The sequence below is a fragment of the Desmodus rotundus genome, chromosome 10 (assembly GCF_022682495.2).
Source record: "Desmodus rotundus isolate HL8 chromosome 10, HLdesRot8A.1, whole genome shotgun sequence".
Lineage (NCBI taxonomy): Eukaryota > Metazoa > Chordata > Mammalia > Chiroptera > Phyllostomidae > Desmodus > Desmodus rotundus.
In genome coordinates this window covers 98,478,158-98,504,248 of record NC_071396.1, presented here as the reverse complement: position 1 = coordinate 98,504,248, position 26,091 = coordinate 98,478,158, and the positions used below count along the sequence as shown (strand labels likewise).

The following is a 26,091-nucleotide window of genomic DNA, read 5'->3' as shown; positions in this document are numbered from 1 at the left end:
TTTAAATATTTGCAATCACTGTCTTTGAGCAATAGGTTATTAAAAGTTAAGAAACATATTAGGTCATATAACCTGACACATTCACCTATGCTTCACATATTCAGAAATAAAAATCCCACCGTCTTCAGGGCCCATGTCCCAAAGAGGCATGAGGACAGCCCACTAGTGAGAGCAGAGAGGGTGTTCTGTTTAAAGGTATTTACCCCCCACCAAAAAGTCTCTCTTGGAAATTACACTGGCCAAATGAGTTGATTCTGTGAGGGCAGCTGGAATCTGTATTTGGCTTGCTGCTTTCATGGGTTTTCCCAAACACTTTGGGGTCACATAATTGTGTCTTCCCTCATAATAGAGGACCAGGTTGACTGTATAAGTTATCCAGGCTGGGATAGCGTTTTAGAACAAAAAGTAGCTCTATAGTATTCTAAACCATTAGGTGTGTTGGGGACTACCTTGGGCACACCTGAATGCGTGCACACCCTGTGGTGACAACGACTTTCTTTTAATGGGGCCATTTGTTCTCAGCGATAGTCTAGGGCCATCAACACTACACTAACAGGACTGAATCTGAAGAATAACGGAGGCAGAGGGAAACTTAATTTTGGATTGTTGGCATCTGTGTCGGCAAAAAAAAAAATCACACTGGTTCTCACAACTTAATAACTGTCTCCTTTAAATAACCAGTACTTGCTTTTCATTTTTATGCTTTCTGAATGCAAAACCTGCCCCCCGCCATGGGAAATCAAAAGGCACTGCAGGCTACCGTGGGGTCTTCCCTTTGATTTCTTCGCAGGCATAAGAATTAAAAATTACTTCAACGTCACAGAGCTAGTTTCCCCTCTCTGCATTTCAAGCTAACCTACCGTTCACCTGCCAGGTCCGTAGCACCCCCCCCAACTAGTTCTGTTTTAGGAAATCCAATAGGAGCCATGTTTTGTCAACCACAAGTAGGTACTATGCAGGCCCACCTCATCTTAGGTGTTGCATTTCTTACAAACTGAAGGCAAGACCCTCCACGGCAAAATGATTGTGACTTGTTTTATTGTGATATTCTCTCTATTGCAGTGTTCTGGAACAGAACTCCGTCTATCTCTGAGGCATGCCTGTAATGCTTGCTGTGAGTGAAAAATTCTACGAAACTCCTTCAAAGTCTGTTTAGAGTGTCTTTTATTAAAACTAGCCTAATCCAGATGGATCACAGGAATGCAAATTTATTTAATAAAACATAGAACTTTCCATGTGGCCCAAAGCCAAGGAGCTTTGAACAGAGTAAGAAAACGGAGCCATTTCTCAGGAGACATTATCCATCACTCTATGATTCTATTACTTTCCTTCCTCGTGTACACCAATTCGGAACTAAAAATGGCATTCCCTGTCTGTAAATATTCCTACATCTGTTCATATTTCCTCTTTCTCTCTCTGTGCACACACACACACACACACACACATTGCTATTTCTAGTTTGAAGGAAGAAAGGGGGGTGCCTATTCCTATCCCTGGCATATGGCCATGTCCCTTCTGTTTCACAGGCAAGTTTTGAGTCTATCAGTTTCATTTTGTAGCAGGTCTGAAGGAAGTGATTTTTCATTTATAGAATTTTTTCTAAATTTTACAGCTGACAGTAGAATCCCAGAAAACAAATGTTGCTATTATGATGTGTCAAAACTAATTTACAGAACCCAGAAGTCTTCATAATTTACATAAATGCATAACACAACATTTAAAACTTTCCAGAAAAGTAGTAGTTTCTATTCTTTCATTTTTATAAAGAACTGCAAAGTATTTGGGCTATTCCCTATTTGGCCAATGTTGAATCAATAAAAGCGTGTCCATAACTCATGACTAAATATATGTATATATATATATATTAATGTTCCAGGAATACAATGATGTAAAACAAGACAAGGGGAGGAAGGTCTACAGGTTCTTTCATTAATCTTTGTGACTCCTGCATTTCTAGGTCATAGGTTTGGCTTCTACCCACCTTCTGAGAAAACCTCCTTGTGTGTAAGTCAGGGCAGACTCCCTGACCCTTCAGTTATCCACTCAGGGCTGCTAAGGGTCCCATTCCTAGTGAATGCAGAGCTGACCATATGCCAACTTCAAAAGACTCTTGGGGAAAGACAGGCTCTTTCCTTTTTATGAAATCTTCATTTCTACATGTGGAGGACAATTCCACATATGCTGCTTTTGCTTGTGGCCTTGCATGAAATAGCAACCCATCACAGAATGGGAGTTGAGATAGTAATATAAATATCTAACATCAGACAAGGTTAAAAATGGAATAGAAAATCTGCCTTTCATGACTTGGAATACTTCTTCCCAGCCCCTTCTTGCCTATAAGGTTTCTTTGAGAAATCAGCGGATAGTCTTATGGGAACCTTTTTGTAGGTAATTCTCCTTTTCTCTTGTAATTTTAAGATTCTCTCCTTATCTTTAATCTTGGGTAATGTAATTATGATGTGTCTTGGTGTGCCCTTCTTTGGGTCCAACATTTTTGGGACTCTCTGAACTTCCTGGACTTCCTGGAAGTCCATTTCCTTTGCCACATTGGGGAAGTTCTCTTTCTTTATGTTTTCAAATAAGTTTTCAGTTTCTTGGTGTTGCTCTTCTTCTTTTGGCACAGCTATGATTTGGATGTTGGAACGTTTAAAGTTGTCCCAAAGGTTCCTGAGCCTCTTCTTATTTTTTTTGAATTCTTGTTTCTCTATTCTGTTCTGGTTGAATGTTTATATCTTCCTCCTTGTCCAAACCGTTGATTTGAGTCTTGGTTTCCTTCCCTTCACTCTTGGTTCCCTGTACATTTTCCTTTATTTCACTTTTCATAGCCTTCACTTTTTCCTCTATTTTGCAACCATATTCAACCATTTCTGTGAGCATCCTGTCATGAAAGGAAAGAACCTACATCCAAGATTACTCTATCCAGCAAGCTGTCATTTACAATGGAGGAGCAGATAAAGTGCTTCCCAGATAAAGTCAAGTTGAAGGAGTTCATCATCACCAAGCCTTCATTATATGAAATGTTAAAAGGACTTATCTAAGAAAAAGAGGAAGATCAAAAATATGAACAGTAAAATGACAACAAACTCACAACTAACAACAACTGAACCTAAAAAAACAAAAACAAAAACAAAAATGAACTAACCAAATAACTACAACAGGAACAGATTCACAGAAATAGAGATCCCATGGAGGGTTATCAGAGGGGAGGAGGAGGGAAAGAATGCAGGAAAAGGAAAAGGGAATAAGAAGCATAAATTGTAGGTACAAAACAGACAGGGGGAAGGTAAAAAATAGTATGGGAGTGGAGAAGCCAAAGAACTTACGTGTATGATTCATGGACATGGACATGAACTAAGGTGGGGGAATGATGGTGGGAGTGGGGTGCAGGATGGAGGGGAATAAAGGGGAGGAAAATGGGACAGCTGTAATAGCATAATCAATATATTAAAATTAAAAAAAGAAAATCTGATGATTTCGTGAGAGGAGATCTCTAGTAACATTAAAATTATAGATATGTCATCATGTATAAAGGCCCCATGGATAAAGTCAAAGTGGGGAAGGGTTGAGGGTGGGAGGTGGGAATGAGTGGGGCAGGGGGAGTGTGGGGGGAATGGAGACAACCATACTTGAACAATAAAAAAATTGGAAAAAAATAGAAATATGTGTGTATACATACAAATATGTGTTTGTTATATATGTGTGGGTGTGTACATGTGTGTGCATATAAAATGTACATATATATAATAAAGCCCTAAAAATTAACAAAAAATAATTATAGACATGCAAGAAAAATATAATAGGTCCCCCAGTATTCCAAGTACTTTCAACTTGGACATTGTTCATTTCTGCCAAAATAGCACTAGAAGGTGAAGACTTTTTTTAATCAAAACCAAACAGAAACTGTCTATTTATCTGCAGCAAGCCGGCTTAGGTTTACTAACACATTAGACTTGGCTTCATCAATGTCGTATGTAACACTGGGCATCTCACACTGGTTGAAAGACCTGACCTACAATCACTGCATGTAACTCCTACATAGCGTGGCTGTCCATTAGTTTCTGTGTTATTCTGGGCCCTGGTTACCAAAGAGGGCAAGCGAAAGTTACCGTTGTGGTGGCAAGGGCACACCAGTACATAGAACTTGGGCAGTTCACTGCCTGGTATGCATATAAGTCATCTTTTCCTTTGGTGTGCTTTTTGTAATAACATAAAACAACTTAAACTATTATGTTTTTAAAATTAATCTAAGCCCTGATTAGTGTGGCTCAGTAGACTGGGCATTGTCCCACAAAGTCAAAGGTCACCAGTTCGACTCCTGGTCAGAACACATGCTTGGGTCACAGGCCTGGTGCACAGTTTGGGTGCATACAAGAGGCAACTGATGGATGTTTTGTTCCCTATCTTTCTCTCTACCGTCCCCTCTCTCTAAGATAAGTAAATAAAATCTGAAATAAAACAAAATTAAATTAATCTAAAAGTAGGAACATCTCATTTAATGATATTGGGTTTTGAACTTTATTTGTTATATTTCAGCATGTCCTATGATTTTCAGTAATTAGAGTGTTTGTCTAGCAAACTTGAACTCTTAAACACTAGGATTATGAAGACAGTTTTGGGGATGACTGTGGAATGACATAATAAATGAGATCCTTGGTAGTGAGGCTAATCTACTCCACTCTCTCCTCTTAACAGAAAGAGAGACTAACAATTTTAGAGTATTAAATGAGTTGGTAATGGCTAATAAAGATCAAGTACACAAGTCTTATTTACAGAACCTTCTAACTCCCATTTCTAAGCCATGCTTCTTATGGTATTTTATATAGCAAAGGGAATGATGTTCATGGAAAGGTGAAGCTGGAAATCATTAACAGTGAGTTACTAGAGGATAAATAGTGGCAGGAGATGCTGCCTTCTAATAGATGTAAAAAGGAAATGAAGAAATTAGCACTATTGATAAATAGCATAAGATGTGTAATTAAATACCAGTAAATAAATGAATACTAAGGCATCTGGAATCAAAGTCAGGTAATTCATTATCGGGGAAATAATCTTGACAGGAGAATCAAATTCTTAAAGACTGGAATCTCTAAAATGCCAAAGCAATTATAATAGCTACTGAGGGTTAAATTCCAGGCATTGTACTGGGCCCATTAAGAACTCATCACCACCCTATGAAGTGTATATTATTACTCCCTGCACTTTGCAAGATAAATGAAGACTTAGACTGAACAACTTACCTTAAATTGCCCAAGTAGTAAGTTTTATAACCGAGACTTGTACTGAGTCTAGTGTGAGACTCCATGATTTTACAACTTATAATAATAGTTTAAATTAGCAATTTTAAATATTCATTAATTGATCAAGATTAGCATAATATGAACTGAATTCATGGAAATGGATTGTTTAACAGTACACATGTTGACTCCTTCATGATATCTGAATAAAATCTGATATATAGGAAAGGTGGGTTTCACATGGTTTAAATATAGTCTTATACTTTATTCTCCTCTAAGTACATACAAGAAAGAAGATCAAGAAACCATCTTATCCAACTTAAGGCTATGAAAGGCTAAAATTTTCCAGTTTAAAGCATGATATAAGAAATAATTTTCTTCCAAACTAGCCTAAAAGAAGAGAATGGACTGTGGGAAAACCTTCAATGCAGTGAAAAAACGTTAAGTATGGCACAAAAAATAAGATAATACGTTAATCTTATTTGCTCTTCACTTTGTGATTTTCTTTTTTCTGTGTGTATGTTTGTGTTATGGTATCCATTGCCCAAAAATGTTCAAGAATTCCTGCCCATCGATAAAATTCATAGAATCAAGTCTAATTGATTGAGATGAGATTCAAAGCTCTTCATAAGCTGAACTTGACTTCCCAGACCAGATTTATTATCTGTTGCCATCTTTCTGCAAATGTCCGTCTCCTGGCGATCTAGAAAAGTAATCATCTCTGTAAAGCCTTTCCAAATGTTCCGCCTAGAATTTATTCATTCCTTGTCTGTGTTGATTTGGAACTAGATACGTCTTCCTGAATTCACCATTCCTGGCCTTATATTGTCGTATATCTATATCAATTAACTATCGGGCTTGATGGTAAATTTAAAAGCAAAGAATGTGTCTTCTTTGTTATCCTGTGCAGATCATTGTTCTGCAGAAATTATAAAATCAAATTATAGCAAAATAGATTGTACATTAAAATATAAATTGTATTTAGTTAAACCAAAAATTTTAATGCATCCATTAAGTTAGTGATGATTGTTAGTGATGGCCAAATAGTGAAAGTATATTTTTAAACTAAAACACATCATTTTCTCTTTAAATAATATGATTTTTGGAAAAGTTTCTCCTAAAACTTATTTAAATAAAAATAAATATTATAGAGAAAGATCATTGGAAATATACTTTAGTGTAATTTATTCCATTAAAAGCCAATGACTCTAATTATTGAGATATTTTAGTTCAGGTCTATCCAGGGTCCAGATTCATCTAATTGTAGTTGAATGAATGAACAGTAGATTGAATTACAAAGTGATCAATTAAATTAGACAATTAAGAAAGCTGCAATAAGAGTTCTAATGTGTGGGCCAATTATTTTATTTAACCTAATGTCCAAAGCAGATTTATAATTCAACAATTCAGTCTACCGCTTGGCACTCAGGGGAGACAAGAACTGAATAAAGTGGACTAGACCATCACAATGGCACTTCAAACCCCTCATATGTCCTGCACCACATGTAATAAGAGATTTTACAGCATCTCAACTCTTAGTGTTTTGTCATCAATATTTCAAAGAAAAACTTTGCAATACTTTAATACTAACTTCATGTGCTAAAAATGTACAATTTCTCAGAAGCAATCATTCAATTTCTGTCTTACAACATTAATCAAAAAATTAAGTTAGTTATCAATTTTCATACCATTGAATGAAGCAATTATTCATTTAATCTGGAAAACAGAGTTATGAGAAAATCTCTTTTAAAATTTTGCAATTTATTTTGAACACAAGTCTCCACTCCCCACTCCCAATCTCAGGGGAAAGTGCCACTACCTGATTTTTATTGAGTCTGAACTCCAATCCTCCCTCATAGACCACATCAGTTATATCTCAAAGAGATATCTCTTCAATATCTCTCCACCCCTCTTCATTTCCGAATCCCTTGGGGTATCACTTCAGTAGCAGCTTTCCGTCAAGTCTTTGAAGGATTAATCCCATACATTCTGCCTTATCTTCCTTTATTCCATTCATCTTCCTCACTTGGAACCTGTCCCCCTTCAACCCTTCCTGTGCCCTACGAACCAGCTAAACAGAATGTGCGCAGCAACTCTGAAAAATATTTCTTTCTTTTTCTCGATGCTTTGCTTATAAATGCTCTTTTTCCCTGGGGTATGCTTCTCTTGGCCTAGCTACTATCTGCTCTTCCTGATTGGCACGTTGGTGTGTTTTTTCTCCTGTACTCCGATGGCACTCTGCTTCCTTCTCTCACAGCACAATCCGTGTGCTGCTGGATCGACGTCCCCCGCCAGACGATAGCTGTGTTAGGAGGGCGCAGTCTTCCAACTCTGTCTTCCTAGCAACTGGCTTGATGGCAGCTATGTAAGAGTCACTTAAAAGTCACTTAAAAAGTTTGAATAAAGTACTTATTTATTTGGCGAATAAACTAAAACTGCTTGTTGAAAGACAGCATTTCAAAACAGCTATTTGATTTTTAAAAACTGATATTAATAGATCTCAATTACTGGGTGATATTATACCTGTATATAAAAGTGGCAGAGTGAAATGTGTTCCACATAACCTTGAGTAAGTAAAATAATACATCGCTTCTCAGCCTTTTGACTAAGATCAAGTGTCGTACAATAACATGCATTACTTAGAAGTAGATAACTGTACACACGAACACACAGATTTGAATACTCTCTACATGAATTAGGAACCGTGGGAAGAACAAGTGTTGGACAAAGTTGCAGATCTTCTAATTAGCATTTTATGTGTCAGACTAAAGCAATATAGGTAACTTCCTCACTCAACGTAGTACTAAAATGAGGATGGAAAGATATATACGATATATATGATAAAGAGTGGTAACCATTCACATTCTACTTTAATGCTTCTAAATCATGTTAATAAAATGATAGGTTTCTGTTTTAACTGACTTCATCCTAACAGATTAAATAAGTGTTAGGAGACAGAATAGGCAGTATATGTATGTAATTAATCACTCCCTCCAATTAGGACTCCCTTAAATTGGAAAGTGGAAATTAATTCAGACAGGGTAAATGTGATTTTTAAAATGAGAGAGCTGTAAGTGGCAACTAAGAGAAGCTGGCATTAACCAACCGTCTGTTCATTCCTTCATTCATTCACTCACTCATGCTCTCCCTCATTTTTGTACTTGTCGTAGATCGGTGTGTTTGACCTCTAAACAAACTTGTAAACTTAAGAATAAATGGGACAAACCTATTCCCATAAGCAGCCCCTTTGTGTGATCAGCGGCAAATGAGACAGGCTTAACCAAGTATGACAATAATGTGTGTGTGGTTGTAAATGTGTGTGTGTGTGTATTTACCTCAGCTCATAATTCCTTCCTGAACTTTATGTCATTCAAATAGAACTTGGAGAAAGGTTCTTATTAAATGTAATTAATTCAAACTTTCCAGTTTCCATTCAGGTAAGAAATACCCAGACACCTCCAAATCATGCCGACATATTTTGGATTTAGCCAAACGAACAACATGGAATTTGGCTTTAAATGAATCCCACGGATGATCATGCAAACATGAGTTTACAAGGTGAACAAATAAAGGTAAATGGTGATTTGAGTATAATGCCTCCATGTCTTTCAAAATTTTCCATTTCAGATTTAATATTTAATTAGTCCAACTTTATCCCTTAATACCACAGGAAAATAACCTCTCAGTCATACTAAGATAGTCAAACACATTCTTGCCAATTTTCTGGGTAGTGTACCTAAGCTTCCCATGTGATAGATTTAACAGATGCATTATTCAGGATAGGCAGATATAAATATTTAAAAAATTTCTTATCTAATAGATGCCTAAATAAATGCATGTATGTTTTGGGAATAAATGCTACCTTTGCACCTTTCCCTGCCTAGTGGATGGACGGTGACAGTGTTGTTGATGGTTATTAATTAACACGCTGAAGTCAGTAGCTCTGTCACTTATGGAGAAAAGAATTAGAGGAGGTTTGAGACATGTCCTTATTAAAGTACCTGGAAACCTTCAATCAAAGTGACAGTTGGCTTCTGGAATGACTTAGGCATGGGAACTGCACACAGCCGGAGGGTTTGTGATAACCACACACAGAGCGCAAAGACAAGAGTCAACACCGATGCTTTGGAGGGAGTCTGTCCCAGTTCCTCAAGTATGCGGCTTTTTGGTGGTTCTCACGAGTCCAAGTCAGCTTTACATGTGAGACTACATGAGGAAGTAGATGCTACATAGATATTAGATAGTAGCAATTATTGGAAGAGACAAGATCCTAGAGAATATTCAATCCAACCTCTGATTATTTTGAAGAGGAACGTGAGCTCAGAGTCTTAAGATTTGCAAGAGAAAGGAAAGAGAGCTAAGAGATGGAGAGAAACTTCTTTCCTTATACTATCGATCACTTTTTATTGTAATTATGTATATGTCCATGTTCACCCAGAACTCTAATACGCCAGGCTCCGTGTCAGTCTTAGTCCTTATACACCCCTGGTATTTAGCACAGTGCTTCTCAAAAACGAGTGGGTGAACAGATGAGCAAATAAATATTTAATATTAACTTAGGGAAGGTTTTTAACCTCCCTAAGCATCACCTTTGTCTTTAGAAAATGTTATCAGAGGAATATAAAATAATACATAAAAATGCTTAACAATGGGCTTTGTACAAAGAAACATTCATGTAAGTAATGGAATCAGTGAATGAATGAATGAATGAAGTCAACATAAGGAAAATATCTGTTTCTCTGGAAACTTCAGCTACAACACAGGGACAAATAAGAAAAGCTTTTGGCATATCCTCATCTAATGTCTCAGAGAAAAAGGAGAAGAAAAAATGTAAAACAAAAGCCCAAGAAACAATAAAGAACTTAAAACAAATACAAACTATTTGTCAAAGGAAAAAATGGTCACTTAAACTACTCTGGAGAATACACAGCACTACAATACCTGATAAAATTCTGACTTCAGCTTCGTTTCCTGTTCTTGAACTGGCTGGATTCCGGGCCAGGCACCGATAGATTCCAACGTCCCCTGGTTGAAGTCGGCTGATCTGCAGAGCGCCAGAGGGCAACACCACCACCCGGGAGTCACCTGGGATTGGAGTCAGGTCTTGCTGGTTTTTCTGCCAGTGTATGGTTGGCATTGGTTCCCCAATGACATCACACTTGAGTAACACTGTGTCTCCCATGAAGGCCGTGACAGATTCTGTCTGGGACAGAAACCTCAGTGGTCCTAAGGGGAAGACAAAGAAGGAAGGATAAATCTTTCAGAGGACACACCACACTTTCATTTTTAGAGTTACCTCTATTACATAATTCTAATTCCTTGATTCACATGCTACCCATTGCAGTTATATTGCAGTATTTCTATTTTCATTTTAATCTTACTGGAATTCATTTAATTGTTTGTGCATTTCACAATAAAGTTCTATTCATTCATTTGGGGTTTACATCAAGTTTTGCTGATCATATTTTATGTTATGGTGATTTTTATTTTATAGATTTATTTTAACTAACTGAAAATTTCCTAGGTCCAGGTTTAAATTTTATATAGTCAATATTTAGTGAATAACAAAGTCTACTGCGTTCAGTTTTAAATACTCTTGGTTTTATTTTGGATCTATTAATTCTCACAAGTCTAATTTTTCCTACAATCTGATGAAAATTTGGTTGGAGGCAAAAGGGCAAAGGCAAAATGGTCTAGGTGAAAACATCGTAGTTTAATATGAGAGCCGATCAGATACGCTGTAGAGAAGTTTCTTTCCCTGGGAGAGGGTGACATTTCTTGTTCCCTTTAGGAAGGAGAGTCTTGAAACAAGATTCCTGAAACTGGCAGCCATCACAGAGAGCCAGCGGTCAAAATGAAGTTTATCCCCTTTGTGACTTCTCACCCAGAGCGAGGACTGTAAAAGACATTTCAGTGCCTCTTCCCACATGTGCAGGAAGCTTGTCTTCTCCTCTTTCCAAAGAGCTGAGTCAGAAGTACAATGGTCTATCCAGGCCCACCAAAAGGATGATGGTGTTCACGTGGTGCGAGGACACTACAAAGACCAGCAAACTGGCAAAGTAGCCCAGGCTCACAGGAAGGCGTCTGCCATCTACACTGCACAGGTGCAGCAGGGGAAAGCTAATGCTACAGCTGTTTGTGTGGGCTTTCACCCCAGCAAGGCGACTACCACTTGACTGAAGAGAGACTTCAAAGACTGCAAAGAGATCCTTCAATGGAAAGACAAATCTCGCCAAGTAGGAAGAGAAAAGAGCAAATACAGGAAGAAACAATTGAGAAGATACAGAAATAATGTAATCTTATATACCACTTTCATAAAGAGTGAATTCTATCAGTATCACATATGGAATTGGTGCCACCTGCTAAAGATAGAATACCTCCCCTTATAGCTACGCTCACATAAATAAACCTGCAGACCCAGAGATCCAATATTAAGATTGTATTGAGGTTGTGCAGCAGTAAGAGTGATTGAATCTAAACCACGTAGAAGCATTAATACTAATTTACCCCACACATGCAGGTACTAAAATTACTCATCTGGCTCCCCAGTTAAGGCTTTGTAATCTTAGACATAGATACAGGGAATGCCAAGTACAAATCCAGTTCTATTCTTCTCACTTAGTTATCAGAATTAATCTGTAACTGCTGGATCTACACGGAGCGATAAACAGAAGGAATCGGTTAACCTGTGCCCTGGCTCACTGTCCAAGGGCCAATTGCCAGGCCATTCGTAGTGCAGAGTCTTGAGTCTATTCCAAAGAAGGTAAATTAATCCACTAGTGATGACTTTGGAATGATTTAAAGCATATACTTCAACAGAGGATGATTTGTATATACTACACAAGGCAAAACTGCAATGAGATGTTCAAACAAGTTTCTGGATTTTGGGTTTAATAGTTTTCTTCTTGGTCTTTATCCCTAGTATATAATTTTGTAATTAAGAAAGTATAGTTGGAAATAATGTATCTACATACACAAGTTATATATCTTATACAAAATAGGTAAGAATAAATATTTTTGATAAGTTCATAAAATATCTTGATACTTATAAATATTCAGATATGGTCCTATATAAGTTATACACATTGGATAAAATTCTAAATATCTATTTTACATCTGAATGCCTGTGACATTCAAAACATTCACTTGTAAAATTCTAGAACATAAAATAAAATATAAAATGAAAGAGTAATTCAAAATGATACTCAACAATTGCTTCCTTTATGTAAACTTCTTATAGCTGGAAGAATCATACATGATGCATGAAATTATATGTTAATATAATTAGACTTAATGAAATCAGATACTATTCCACATGCTTATTCAATATGCATTCCGCGTTGATTTCAGCCCTTAACAAAGGGGTTACAAATGCCTCCTATTTAAAATTTAACAATGCAATGTTTGAAAACTTCACATAGTTGGTTATTTGACAGAGTGAGAAAGTATAAATATGATTTGTAGCTTTTTATTTTTGTCTCTACTAAGGAAACCCTGCACATCTAAAAGCAATTCTAAGTTTATGAGGCTCTGTATGGCTTGAATTAATGCTCTCAATATTGTGCTGAATTGTAGCACTCACATCTCACAATGGGTACAAACCAGCAACAGTATTAAAAGGAGAAGTAGTCAAAGGCTATCAACTTAGTCCTGTATTTTCAAGGCGTGAGTATGAGTACCTAGTAATGAACGTTAAACTCACTGTAACTCATAAGAATGAAATACAGTATTGTCAGAAGAGCCATTTAATGCTCTAATGCAATACAAACAATTTCTATGCTCTGTTCATAGACAGTTTTAACTGGAGCCTTGTGAAAAATTGTTACCTGCTCAACAAGCGCCTACCTGTTCATGAAAACAGCCTGGTTCTGTCTCACCAGATCACATCTGATCAATTGTAATCATAGTGCAAGTGGTCTTTACATCTCTACTCTTTTCTTACCCAAATCCATGACATAGCCAAAAGCTCAGGGTTACTAAATCACCAAAGATTTGTTTCACTCAGGAAACTCTGAAGTTCCAAAAAATTTCTAGTATTGTCTTACACCCCTAATTCTGGCACCCAAGAATATAGCACAATCCACCTTCTGGGCTCATCTTCCATAACTTCTGCAAAGTAATTCTCCAATCTATTGAACAGTCCTTTGCCCTAAGCATGGCTTCTTCTTGACTTAATCTCACGATTTTTCCTCCCTTAATATCCACCTATCAAAACTGTAGTCATTCTTAAGGTACTGAGTCAAAAAATTCCCATTCCCCTGGTCTTGCTTACTGGAAATCATCTCTCAACCTTCTGATTTTTTATAACGCTCATAACTCATAGATAGCATGACATATTTGATTGTGTAGATAAAAGCCTGAAAAGTGTTTATATTTCTGTGGTTTTTTTGTATTTTTTGTACACAGAGTATATCAAGTATCTACTAAAAGGAAAAATATATAAATACTTACTGAGGTTCCATGTGACTCTAAATTTTAAATGGAGCACTGCAAATATCCAAATTTTGATAACTATGTTTAATGCACCTCTCCACCTTCTAACATATCTTGGGACATTTTGGGATGAACATATCTGGCTATCAGATTACTTGGGGTCCCTTTCCTGCTTTGTCATTTAACCAGCTGGGTGACTTTGCACAAGGTCTCACTTTTACCTTTTACTCTATTCCAAACCCCTTTATGAATGATCTCATTGAATCCACACAGACACTCTTAAAGTATTATTGTCTTCACTTTACAGATGAGACGGGAATGTGAGCAAACTGATGTTTTGTATTATGTACAAAATATAAACCCATGTTATTTACATGTAAACAATACACAAACATGTAATTAAATAACACACATGCATTTACATGTACATGTGTAATATTTACACGTACATATTAAACGCAAATATACATTTAATAATATATATTAACATCTTATTAAACATTTGTTTACATTATGTATGAATGGTTAAAAACAAACTTTAGGACTGAATTATTATACTAATTGAAATATCTTATTTCCTCAATCTAAGTGAAACTATCTCAAGAGGACTTTCTTTTACATATCAGTACTCCCCAGTGCTGCTCCAAGGATCAATCAGCACAACTTTGGGTAAAAACGCCCTTGTTTCATAAGTACATTCTCTCTAGATTGTCACGCTTATAGGTAAAGATCAGCCTGAAGTACTGTGCTACTAAAAATGGCACGCAAACCTATGTTGGGGGTTTTCACAGAGGCCTGTCATTGTCAGCCTTATCAAAGGCTGTTTTCAAGAGTGAATTGTCGTCAAGGTTCTTACCCTCACACCTAGTCTGGCCCAGGACGCTACGACCACTTTAAATCTAGAAACACCTGGATTTGCTGGCAATGCCCCATGTCGATCACCTTACAGGTTTACACATTTTCTGCACAGCCGTGCATTAACAATGACAGCACCTAGTGAGGGATCAGTTCAGGAACCGTTAATATAAAAGAATACGTTTTACGTATTAAAGTGTCAGACACGTATTGGGGCTCTGTTTACCCTCTGTGCTAGAAATGACAAACACAGACACTTGTAATTCCAACTTTATAAGTGACTAATAGTCAGTAAAAGTGCCTTGGCTTCAGCCTCAGAAGTTTTATTGATGTCAACTCTCCTAACTACACTTGTAGAGTAAGCGTTAGGTATGGTGAGAAAAAGATGGAGAGCCGTTACGAGAGCACCATGGAGAAATGGGTCTCACCCTGTTTATTTCGACCTCTGTAAAAGATCCCTCAGTTATTCTTTAATAGTAATTTTAACACTAAAAGGATTCATTAAGTATCTATATATGTTACTTTGTTAAATGCTGTTCAAAGCTTGTTAAATAGCTACAAGCACAATTCTTTTTTAGAACATTTACTAACTACCCTTGCAAGAAGTGAAGGCTTCATTATCATCAGCTCTTCAGTGATACAGTGCCTGTATTCCTGGGACTTAACAGTGCCGACACGGTATCGGAATTCTCACTTCCTCAGAGCGACGGTCTCCAAACCCCGATAGACCCAATCGTTCCTGTATGTCTCCTGTCTGACACTTATTTCCATTGTAGTCAGTTACCCTGGATATCTATGTAATAGCCATCTTCCCAGCTAATCTATGAATTCCACAAAGGCAGGGCTGGGTCCATTTAATCCTGTACTCTGAAGACTTAATGTATTACATGACATAAAATTGTCCATCAAATACTTGTTGAATGAAAAAAATAAACATGTATTAGTTCAGGAAAATATCCCAGGCTATAAGTCATGGGAGGCAAAGGCTAGGGAGGCATAAATGAGGGAGAAAACAGGGATTTCTTCAGGGAAAGTATAAAACAGCTGAGGCTACATAAGTGCCAACCCATCAAGCCTTCCATTTGAAAAGATTGTATGGGGGGAAGAAGGAGCTATGCCTCGTGCATCCAGAACAATTTTATCTAAGCCCCATAAATTCAAGCTGTGGACCAGTGACATACATTTTGAATGCGATTTCTCCATCCTCCCTTCAAATCACTGTCCCCAGGAACAAAGTTATCAGCTTCTCAGAGCCAGCCCCCACCCATCCAGGACAGGCTGGGCCAAGGCCACAGCCATCCATCAGTCAGGTCTGGCCAACACATATTTCCCCAGGAGCTAGGACAACCAAACTGTGGGCTGTCATCTGGGCAGTAGAAATGTTAATAGCAAAAGCAGCAAACATTTTTCATGCGGGTTTTTCCTTTGTGATGCTAAAAAAAAAAATGAGGTAAAAAATCACCATGGCAATGAATGAAAAGCTGCTAAATCTGCAGGGACATCAAGCGAGTTAGAATTAAAATAATGAGAACAATAGTCTCCATGCATACACACACCACACGGACGAGAGAAATCTTTCCATCAGATCGGGAGAGTCAGAAAGTTTGAATATCTTCGACATGCACGCTCGGATTCATTTCACTCTGAACCATCCTGCTTTTTAAGCAGAGGTGCACATAAAGCATTTCACAGTCCAGGTTTATGCCAAGACTCCCTCCGCCTCTAGGGAGACCTCTCCTCCACCCACACACTCAGAATGGGCCCATTTCTTCTTTGAAATTCTAATCTGAAAATGGCACATTCTTCTCCTTTGCCCTCTAGCCTCTCTGGCAGACTATCAGGATCCTCATCTTCTCCAATGGAAGGTCTAATTATTAAGGAATTAAAGTTCATTTAATAAAGAGACTTATCAATTGGGGGACAGGCCCTGGGGTTGGAAACATGCCTCCTTTTAAATATTCAGCAATGTGGTGAAATTCTACAACTGCCAGAGAAGAGCTGTTGTTACTGCTTTGTTTGCTCCAAATTACAGCCTGAAAGCCATGTCCCTTCTGAGCCAGACCTCGTTTACCCCCTTTTAATTCTCACATTAGCTCAGGAAAAGAGAAGAGGGGTAATCCAAAGAGAAGTTCTCTAGCTTTGGTTCTTTTTAGCAGCCAGAAGACCAATCAAGAATTCCAGGAGTTTGTTATGAGTATATTTCTGTAGGCATGTCCCTTTGAGAGTTACCAGTTCCATTTCTTTACCTTTTAAAGGTTTTTGGTTATGCTTTAGCTTCTTCATTTTCATTGGCAAAATTACAGGCTCCTAGGTGGTTGGATGATGAGCAGTGGCTTGAAAGTGGCATTGAAAACAAATCTAGTAAGTGTGTCTGGCGGGGGGCGGGGGGAGGTGCAGCCACACATGCCCCGTGTGGCAAATGACAAGTAACATCCATGTGGCCCATTAGTTGGGCATCAGACCAGAAGGCTGTCACAGAAGAAGTGTGAAAGGACAAGGAAGACTATGTAGGTACATTACACAGTCAGTCTGTCCAGTTCTGCAAGATGAGTAGCACACAATGAACTCATCCCCTAAGCCAAAAAAATAAAAAAAGTCAAGAAGAAATATCATCAACCAAGTCTTTCTTAGGGTTTGTCCAATATTAATGCTATGAAGAGCTGGTACTCTGCCAGATTCTTGGAGAAGGATTATACATAAGACTTGGAACCAGGTGGTTATTTTGGGACTCCTGTAATCTCTGGGTGATGGAGAGCCAGTTTGAATGCTGGGCTATTACGATCTCACCAATTAGCCTTGTTAGATTCTTGGCCTTCAAATCCATGGAGTAATTCAGGCTTCTCCAAATCACCCCACTTCACGACAGCCTTAGGGCCTCTGGTAGCCTGAATGATGCTTTTGTAAGAACTGTGAAAGGGTGTCATCACTGGAGGCATGAAGTTTAGAAGGAGTGGCACTCCATGGGATTGGCCATCAAACCCAGAGCTGGATCCCAGGCCCCTCCCATCTTTCCCTGCAGACATTTTCCAGATATGAATGACACCCTTGTACTCATAGCCCCGTTTCATTGGTCTCACGATCAGCAGTCAGTCGAGCGTGATGCAGCTTGGCCCCTCCATGTCTTTTCCTGACTTCAGAGTCAAAGTGGAAATATTTTACTAGGTGGCTAATTCCAATAGCTTTTCTTCCATCCATCTGAGCTAATATATGGGAGCTGATTCCCAGTTTAAGATTAAATGCTGAAGAGAGCTTGACCACCTTTTTCCTCAAACTCAACATGTTGTCGTCTCCCTGGGTACAGATCCTTCATAAATCTAGTCAAATCGCGTTGACCATCAATGCCGTTACTTCACATGAAGGGCACAACAGCCTTGTCCTTACGGAAAGAGCTGGACAGCAGCCGCTGCACAGGGGCAGCCACCTCTCCCCTGAGCTCTGCTGCCACTCCTTCGATGACTAACATGGGTCCTTGACTTGTGCACAAAGAAAACCACTATTTATACTGCAGATCAACTAGGAGTTGTGTGTTTGCTTGTTTTGCCTCACTGTAAGATTTTGTATAGGAATTCTTTAATGGAAAGACTTCTAACGAAGCGAAATGTTCATTAATATTCAACAACTAAAAATATAGGCCAAATGATATAATGCTTTAACCCAGCAACTTTCAATCTTTTTTACCTCATGGCACACGTAAACTACTACAATTTTTCAACATATGAAAAATATATATTTTTTGCCAATCTGACAAAAAATGCGTATAATTCTGATTCATTCACACCAGATGGCTATTGTTGTTTTGGCTGTTGTCATTTATTTTTTATTTGACAGTCCAAAGGAAAAGAGGTCAGTGCCCCTGACTAAATAGTCAGATATGGCATGTTTTAAAAATTCTTACAGCACACTGGTTGAAAATTGCTGTTTTAACCTATTAATGTTGCTAAGATTTCAAAATAATAACTGACAGGGCTCCAGAAAGTGTGAATTAATACACTACCTTTGAAAAGCAATTTGGCCATGAATATCATAACAATTTAACCCAAGAATGCATATATAAAGCAGGAAAAAAGGTAGATATATAAAATTATTTAATGCAGCCACACTTAAAATAGTGAGTGATTAAAAAATGGGTCAACAGAACAATTGGTGATTGCCTAAGCAGATTATGGTATAGCCACCATACTTACCATTATACAATCGTATAAAATTATGTTCATAAACATTTTTAGAAATGAAGAAAAGCAATTTTCTCATTTTTTCTAAAATAAGCACATCTTAAAATATACAAAACAACTTTGCTAATGATTCTAATGCTCTATTCAGTGTGTTATATTCCCCGTAAATTGCAAGCAGCTATTCCCGAGCATATCGATTTTATGAAGACATGTTTACCTCCACAGACTTTGACGATAACTGTGTTTTCATTCTTTATTCTGCAAACAAAATTCTTATTACAAAGCGTGAGATTGGCTTATACAAAACAGTGATGAATAATTTCACAGAATTCAGGCCTGCGCTTTCCAGCAAGCTCAAATCTCGTTAGACACGGATAGTCGATGGCCACAGCATTCATGAAAGTTGATTACGAATGGGGCTGATATTCGCTGGGCCTAGTTGTACAACTGCACTTAAATCAAGGTAGGAGGATCACCCACATAACAGAAAAGCAAGCTCTTGAGTTGCATAGCATTTTGCTTTTGGTGCTGCTGAGAACTCTGCCATGCACCCCACCGCCCCTGCCTGTGGCGTCCTGTGGGGATTGCCGAATGCTTCATGCATTCACATAGTCCGTCAGCCAGTCCGCCCTTCGGTCAGGACCCCAGGGTGCCAAGACACTCGGTTAAACATCATTCTGGATGCATCTGTGAGGGTATTTCTAGATGAGATTGATATTTACATCCACAGAGACTGAGGTTGCTCTTTTCAGTGTGGGTGGGCCTCATCCAACCCACTCAAGGACTAAATAGAACAAAAGATGGAATAAGAGAAAATTCACTCTCTCTGTCTGGCTGTCTGTGAGATGAGACCGCGCTCTACTCATGCTTTTGGACCGGAACTCACACCATCAGCTGGTTCTCAGACACACAGACTCGGACTGGAGCTATGCCATCCACCTCCCTAGACCTGCAGCTTGCCAACTTCAGGTCTTAGGACATCTCAGCACCCACTATCACTTAGTGGACTTCTTGCAATAAATCTGGTTATATTATATATATGATATAGGAGATACATATAATATATATATATTATATAGGAGCCATATATCTATAAATATATATGTGTGTATATATATAGTGTATGTGTGTATGTTTGTTTATAGTATTCATTCTTTTTCTCTGGGGAACTCAGACCAACACAGTCAACACTGAATGAGTACCTAATATGTGGCAGGCATCATCCTAATTGCCTAAGGAACGCAACAACAAACAATACTAGTTTCTTTCCTCAAAGAGCTCACAGTCCAGTCGAAAAAGAAAACATATGAGAACAATGCTACATGATAATTGCACAGTACTGTGAACTCAGAGATGACATAATCCTTAGTGATACCCATTGGGAAGGGGATAACCAGGAAAGAGCTCCAGGGAGGGGAGAATAGGAGCTGCATCTTGAATAATGGATAGGGTGTCATCAGGTGCCCAAGGTCCAGAAGGGCATCCTGGACAGAAGAACGTGGGCCAGAACACTGAATCTGAAGGCCACCACAGTTTTGGAGGTGGTAAGTAGTTCACAGAATGATGGGGAAGCGCTAAAAGATCTCTACAACTGCTTTTTCTACCACATAAGAGAGCCTGTGTTGTTCTTTAATTCTTATCATACATCATGTGTGTTTTCATTCTGCCAGTATTATAAACTCCACGAAGGCAGAATGGGTGGGATATAGTGTGAGACTCACATCCTGCATTTTTCCAGAATGCACTGTGACAAAGCCCCAGTAACGGGAAAACCCATGACCAGAACAGTTAGCTAGAGATTATCCGATTACTCCCAAAGATCATTGAAACAGGAAGCTACTGGGTTAAAATTGTTTTAAAACTTTAATTTAGCCTATTATCCAAAAGAGTACATTTTCTTCTACCTGTCAATCTTTAAACTAAGTGCTAATTTTTCTTATTACAGTGAATGAGTACATACAGGTGTTGGCTAAAGTAGGTTTACAGTTGCAGGTACACACCACACAGTTTATTCTTGTGTTATTATGTATTGGTTATTGCATCACTTACTTGTATTACACCTGGAAACACACTTTTGCCCACCCCCATTAGGCACTGTGTAAGGCATAGTATCTATACATAAAGTCAAACCTTCGCATGAGTGTGAAGGGCCCTTACTGAAGTTCCATTGCAACATTTTTTACTCTCGCTTTGTTTCACAGGAACAAATATGAATGATTTTTTTTTCTGTCATAAACATACACTGAGTCCTGCATTCAGAATTTGGAGACAGAGACCAAAGGAAGAAGTCACCTAACGGAGCAGGTTTTCAATAGGAGGAGGCGGCAGAAAGAGTAGCAGCGGCTCAAAGCCTTGATTTTTTAATGTAACTGATGAAACGTAACTTGATAATAGCTAAGATCCATATCCAATATATCAAAAGGACCCAATTTTTTTTATCTCAGAATTTTGGTTTCTTTTTCCTTCCCCTTGAAATCCATATGTAATATGGGAATCAAGAAATCCCAGCAGAAGTAATAATTTTGATTAAAGACTCCTGGTGAATCTATTTAATTTTAATTGTGATTTGGGATTACCTACTGGGAGAAAATTGGAGCTAATAAAAAAGATTTCCATGCTATGCATTTGTACAATGAAAAAGAAAACTCAAAATATTTCTGTTAACTGCTGAACTTGGGTGATTTTGTACCTTCTGTATTGAGACCCTGAAAAAAATCAAAAAATTTTCAAGAATCACCAACATTTGGGTAGCTTGGCCCAGAATAACCCAATATACCTGACATAATGAGGTACTCACTCACAAGGGACAGAAAAGTGTGACAACAAAGGTCCTAGTTTGGGAAGCGTCTCGAACTCACCTGGATCAATATCCACCACAGGAGTCTGAACTAGCCATTTACTGTAACTTATTTGTGTGTTTGTTACCTAGTCTCGCCATTACTTCGGGTAGGAGAACGTCAGTAAATTGGACAACAGTAAAGCACTCTTCATGAAAATCTTTTCATTGCAGAATCATTCTCCTGGGCCCCACTCTATTGCCTGATACTTGGACTGAGAAGGAAGGTGAGAAAAGGGCATGCCCGCACAGTCAGAGGTCTATTTTCTCCCTGCTTCTATCTAAGGAAGCCAGATGTGGCTACAGGTGTCTGTGGCTGGAAGTAAAACGTTCCTTCAGAACAGCTTTAAGCCCCAAGCATCAGAGTACTTACATACTTTTTATAGAATCAGCAACAATGTTACTTCCAAGCTTGTTTATGATCTTTCCTGATCTTATGATCTATGCATGCGAAAAGAAGTATTAAAGTATTGAAAAGGAGTTATTAAAAAGAAACATGGTTCAATAGTGAGAGCATAAGCTTTCAAGAGCAGTGGGCAGAGGTGCATGCCAAAAGGTTACACTGGGCATTTAGCCAGGGGTTGATAATTCCAATGCCTTATACCATCTTAGTAAGTTTGGATTTTAGTTCAATTACACTGAGAGGTTCTTAAGGGATTTTGAGGAAGGGAATTACATGATCAGATTTACATTTTTTTTGAAGATCATTCTGGTTGCTGTGTGGAGCATAGCTGGGTGCTGGGGAATGCAGGTGAAGGCAAAAGGGAAAGCAAGAATCTCAAAAACTTAACAATAGTCTTGGTGCAAGTAAATATGACTTGTGTTGGGAAAGGTATTCTTTGCAAGCGGTCTTTGGCCCACACTCAGCTGCATTAAGAATGATGAGCCTTATGAGACAGTCAGAGAAAGAGAAGACTCATGATTCCACTCACATGTGGAATCAAATGAACAAACTGAATTAACAAACAAAATAGAAGCAGATTTATAGATACAGAGACTGACTGACAGCTGTCAAGGGGAGGGGGGTTGCTGGGCTGGGTGAAAAAGAAGGGATTAAACAAAAAAGAAATAAAAAACTCAGGCACAGACAATGGCATGGTGATTACCAGAGCAGAAGGGGGCTGGGGGGCAGTAGAAGAGGGTATAGGGGGGAAATGGTGATGGAGGGAGACCTTGACTTGGGGTGGTGAACACAATGCAATATACAGAAGGTGTATTATAGAACTATATAACTGAAACATCTGTAATTTTATTAACCAGTGTCACCCCAACAAGCCTTGGGCCTGGAATACTCTCTTAGCAAGGAATAAAGAGCCCACCCAGCCCGTGCTTATCACCTTGTGTTGGACTACCTTTCTCTGTTTCAGACTCAGGGAGTATATGTCATGCACCACTCTGTGCGCCTCAGGCACACACGCCCCGCAGGCCTTCAGTGTCTCAGACTCCACAGGGGAGGACTGGGGGCCCTTCTTCTGTGGGTCAACAGAGGTTCAAATCAGCTAATTGCCCTGCACTGGCTGTGGGGACCCACTAGCCCCTGGGAACCACTACCCACTATTGGAGCTGAAGTTGTTCTGTCTCATCTGTGGGTGAGTAAAGCACTGTTCCACCCAGTGCTTGACTGTGTGTTTTCCTTGGCAACTCTGACACCACAGTGTGGTGCATGGAAGTGTCTGGAGTTCTGCCCTGGGAGTGACAACCAGTGTGTGGTGTTCTGCGCCACAGCTTGGGCAAGTGTGGCAGCAGTGAGAATGGAGAAGAAGAGAGATGCTGGTTGTATTCTGAGGCACAGTTAGAAGGACCTGTTGAAGGTAGAGCGTGGTTTGTGAGGAAAAGGGATGGGTCAAGAATGAGCCAGGTTTCCACCTAAAATAGTTAGATTGTGATATATGGAAATTTGCTTGGCATAAGTGAGTATATGTTGGAGGGAAGTAAGAAAAAACGACGAACAACAGATGTGGTATTAAAACATGAACAGGAGTAAGAGATCAAGTTACTAGATATCAATTTTGAAAATTAAAGAATTAGAGAAGATGATCGTCAAAGTTCTTTTTTGACAATCCTTCATCAGATTACATAACCATGCGATTCTGTGTTTAAACTGCCTAATATGTGGCCAGACCTTACACTAATCTACCAGACCTTAAAAAAACTAATGTAAGAGACACTGTAAGATACCAGAGCAAATAAAACATTTGCCTTCGCTACTTTAATGGGCGTGCTGGTCTGGTAGAAGGGCCAGGGCTCGTCAGACAATCTTATCACAAAGATGCCCAATAAGGGACCTAAAAACAGGCTTAGCGATTTATCAGAGAAGAGCCAATAAAATTTGCCCAGTATTGCAACTTAACTTATTTCCCACTTAACTCATTTCCTTTGCTTATAATCGCAAATAAACTAGCTTGTCACTTCTTGAGACTTTTCACTATTTTAGAATCACTCTAATTTACATTGGCTCTGTAGATAGAACTCCTATTTTCAAAGGCTATCTAAAACATTATTATTATTTTTAAGTTATGCAGCTTTTCAACAAAGAGAAGATCAAAAGCTTAAGTTTAAAACAGCCAGATTTATCCTATATTTTGCCAAGTTCTTTGCTTTGAATCAAATTTTGCTTTCTTTGAAGTAAACTCCTTCTTTTTCCCCATGCAAACTCTTGGCCTCATATTTGAAGATCTGAGACACTTGTTGGAGTGATTTACAGAATGATGCTTGACATGAATACTGACGTTTTATTGTAATCTTCATTCCTCCTTTCAGGAAATGTGCTACTGAACTGAGTCTTAGATACAGAACCACCTATTAACACACTAATGGAGTCTGTGAATCTTAAGCCCACGATCAGTGGTATGTGAGGTGCATCTTTAAGGCAATTTCTCATCAGTAAGCATACTAAGGGTTAACCTAATTTTAAGCTTAAATTTGTGGATCTCTGAACACAGCAACATCATATATATGTTACATATACAGTGTGTATATATATAGTGTATATACATGGTGTATATGTGTATGTGGTATGTATATGATATATATATGTATATACGTACACACACACCATAGTGAACACGAATTTCTTGGGTTTAAAAATCTCTCTCCATCATTATCATCCATAATTCTTTAATAAGCAAGTATTCTATTCTAACTGGTCTTCTCATTGGGCTTCAGAACATGGCTTTGGACTTTCCCGTCTACTATTCCAGGTTTGTGACCCTCTTCTCTCTACCCACCTGTCTGACTACTTTGCTTTTTCATAGCTCATGAGGGATGACTCTTGGCTGGATTTATTTACAGCTGCATCTTTAGTGCCTGCACTTAGTAGACACTCAGTAAATATTTGCTGAATGCACAAGTAAAATATCAGAACCCAACATTTCACAGCCACATCTAATCAGCTTTCCCTTTTCTTCTCTAATACATCATCAGATTTCCTCTCTTTGGTAATCATCAACTCTTCATTGGTATCGTTGCCATATTTTCATACATCCCATCTATCCAGTTAAAGTTTAACTTGCCGAAGGGTAGATATGTTGCTCTACTTCTGTGAACAATCATGGTGCCGTGTCTAACAAAATGAACACGCCAAGTGCTACCCTTGTTTTAGGTCTGATCACATTGACGAGTGATTATTTTTGTTTTACCCATTTAGGCAAAGGGCCATCTGTTATAGAAACTCTAAAATAATCAACTTCAGTTGATTTATTTATCCTCAAAATTTTGATGACTGGCCCTTTTCATTGCAGAATATCTTTGTGGCCGCCTCAATTTATGGGAATGTCTTGTCATTGTAATTCAGAACTTACAACTTGTAACAATTTAGACCCAAATGGTTGGCTTGTCTCTGAAAGAGCAGTCCAGAAATGGTTTTGGAAGCAAATTGATTAAACAAACAAGATTCACAGCTCAGTTTACATTTTTTTAAGTGACCTCCCTTGATTCTGAAATGTAGGACTTGGTTATGCAGTTTCCAACACACACGTCAAACCCTGCTTCAGATTGATGGCTTTGCTGTCAATGTCTACATATTGTGTTTTTCCAAAATTATTCTATACGCTTTTTGAACGTCAGATGAAGAATTCAATTTGTCTTTGTTTTCTTCCATCAAGCACGGTGCCTTTGCAGTAGTACAGGGCAAATGGCCGTTGATCAATTGATTACTGAGAGCCTGTTTTTTCATCTGCATGAAATCTTTCTATAATCCTTCTATCCCCCAATAATAATCTACTATCATTTACAAAATTTTTAAGTGGTTTCATGAAAGGGGACATAAGGATAAACAAACACTAGATTCATCAGTTAAAACTGGAGGAGGACTTAGAGCTCAAACAAATCTAATCATTTCATTTAACAAAAAATGTGTTGAATATATAAAATTAATAATATTACCCAATCTCTAATTCTTTTTCTAGTTTTTATATGTTAAAAGTTCTCTGTATGTGGGTGTGTGTTTACATCTTACATGAACATATGCATATCTGTTTATACATATGCATGTTAATAAATATTCCTATATGTGTTTATGTGTGTGTGTGTAGATACAGATACATATGTGTAGATAGGTATG

The 26,091-nt window shown here is 38.2% G+C and overlaps 1 protein-coding gene across 2 annotated transcripts in view; it reads right to left on the bottom strand.

The window, feature by feature from the left end:
• Positions 1-26,091, bottom strand: part of DCC (DCC netrin 1 receptor) — a 995,961-nt gene that overhangs the window by 518,257 nt on the left and 451,613 nt on the right. For both annotated transcript variants that reach the window (XM_024580416.3, XM_045188039.2), the window contains exon 3: positions 10,176-10,460. In XM_024580416.3, coding sequence (XP_024436184.2) covers positions 10,176-10,460 — 285 coding nt within the window. The remainder of the gene's footprint in view (positions 1-10,175; positions 10,461-26,091) is intronic.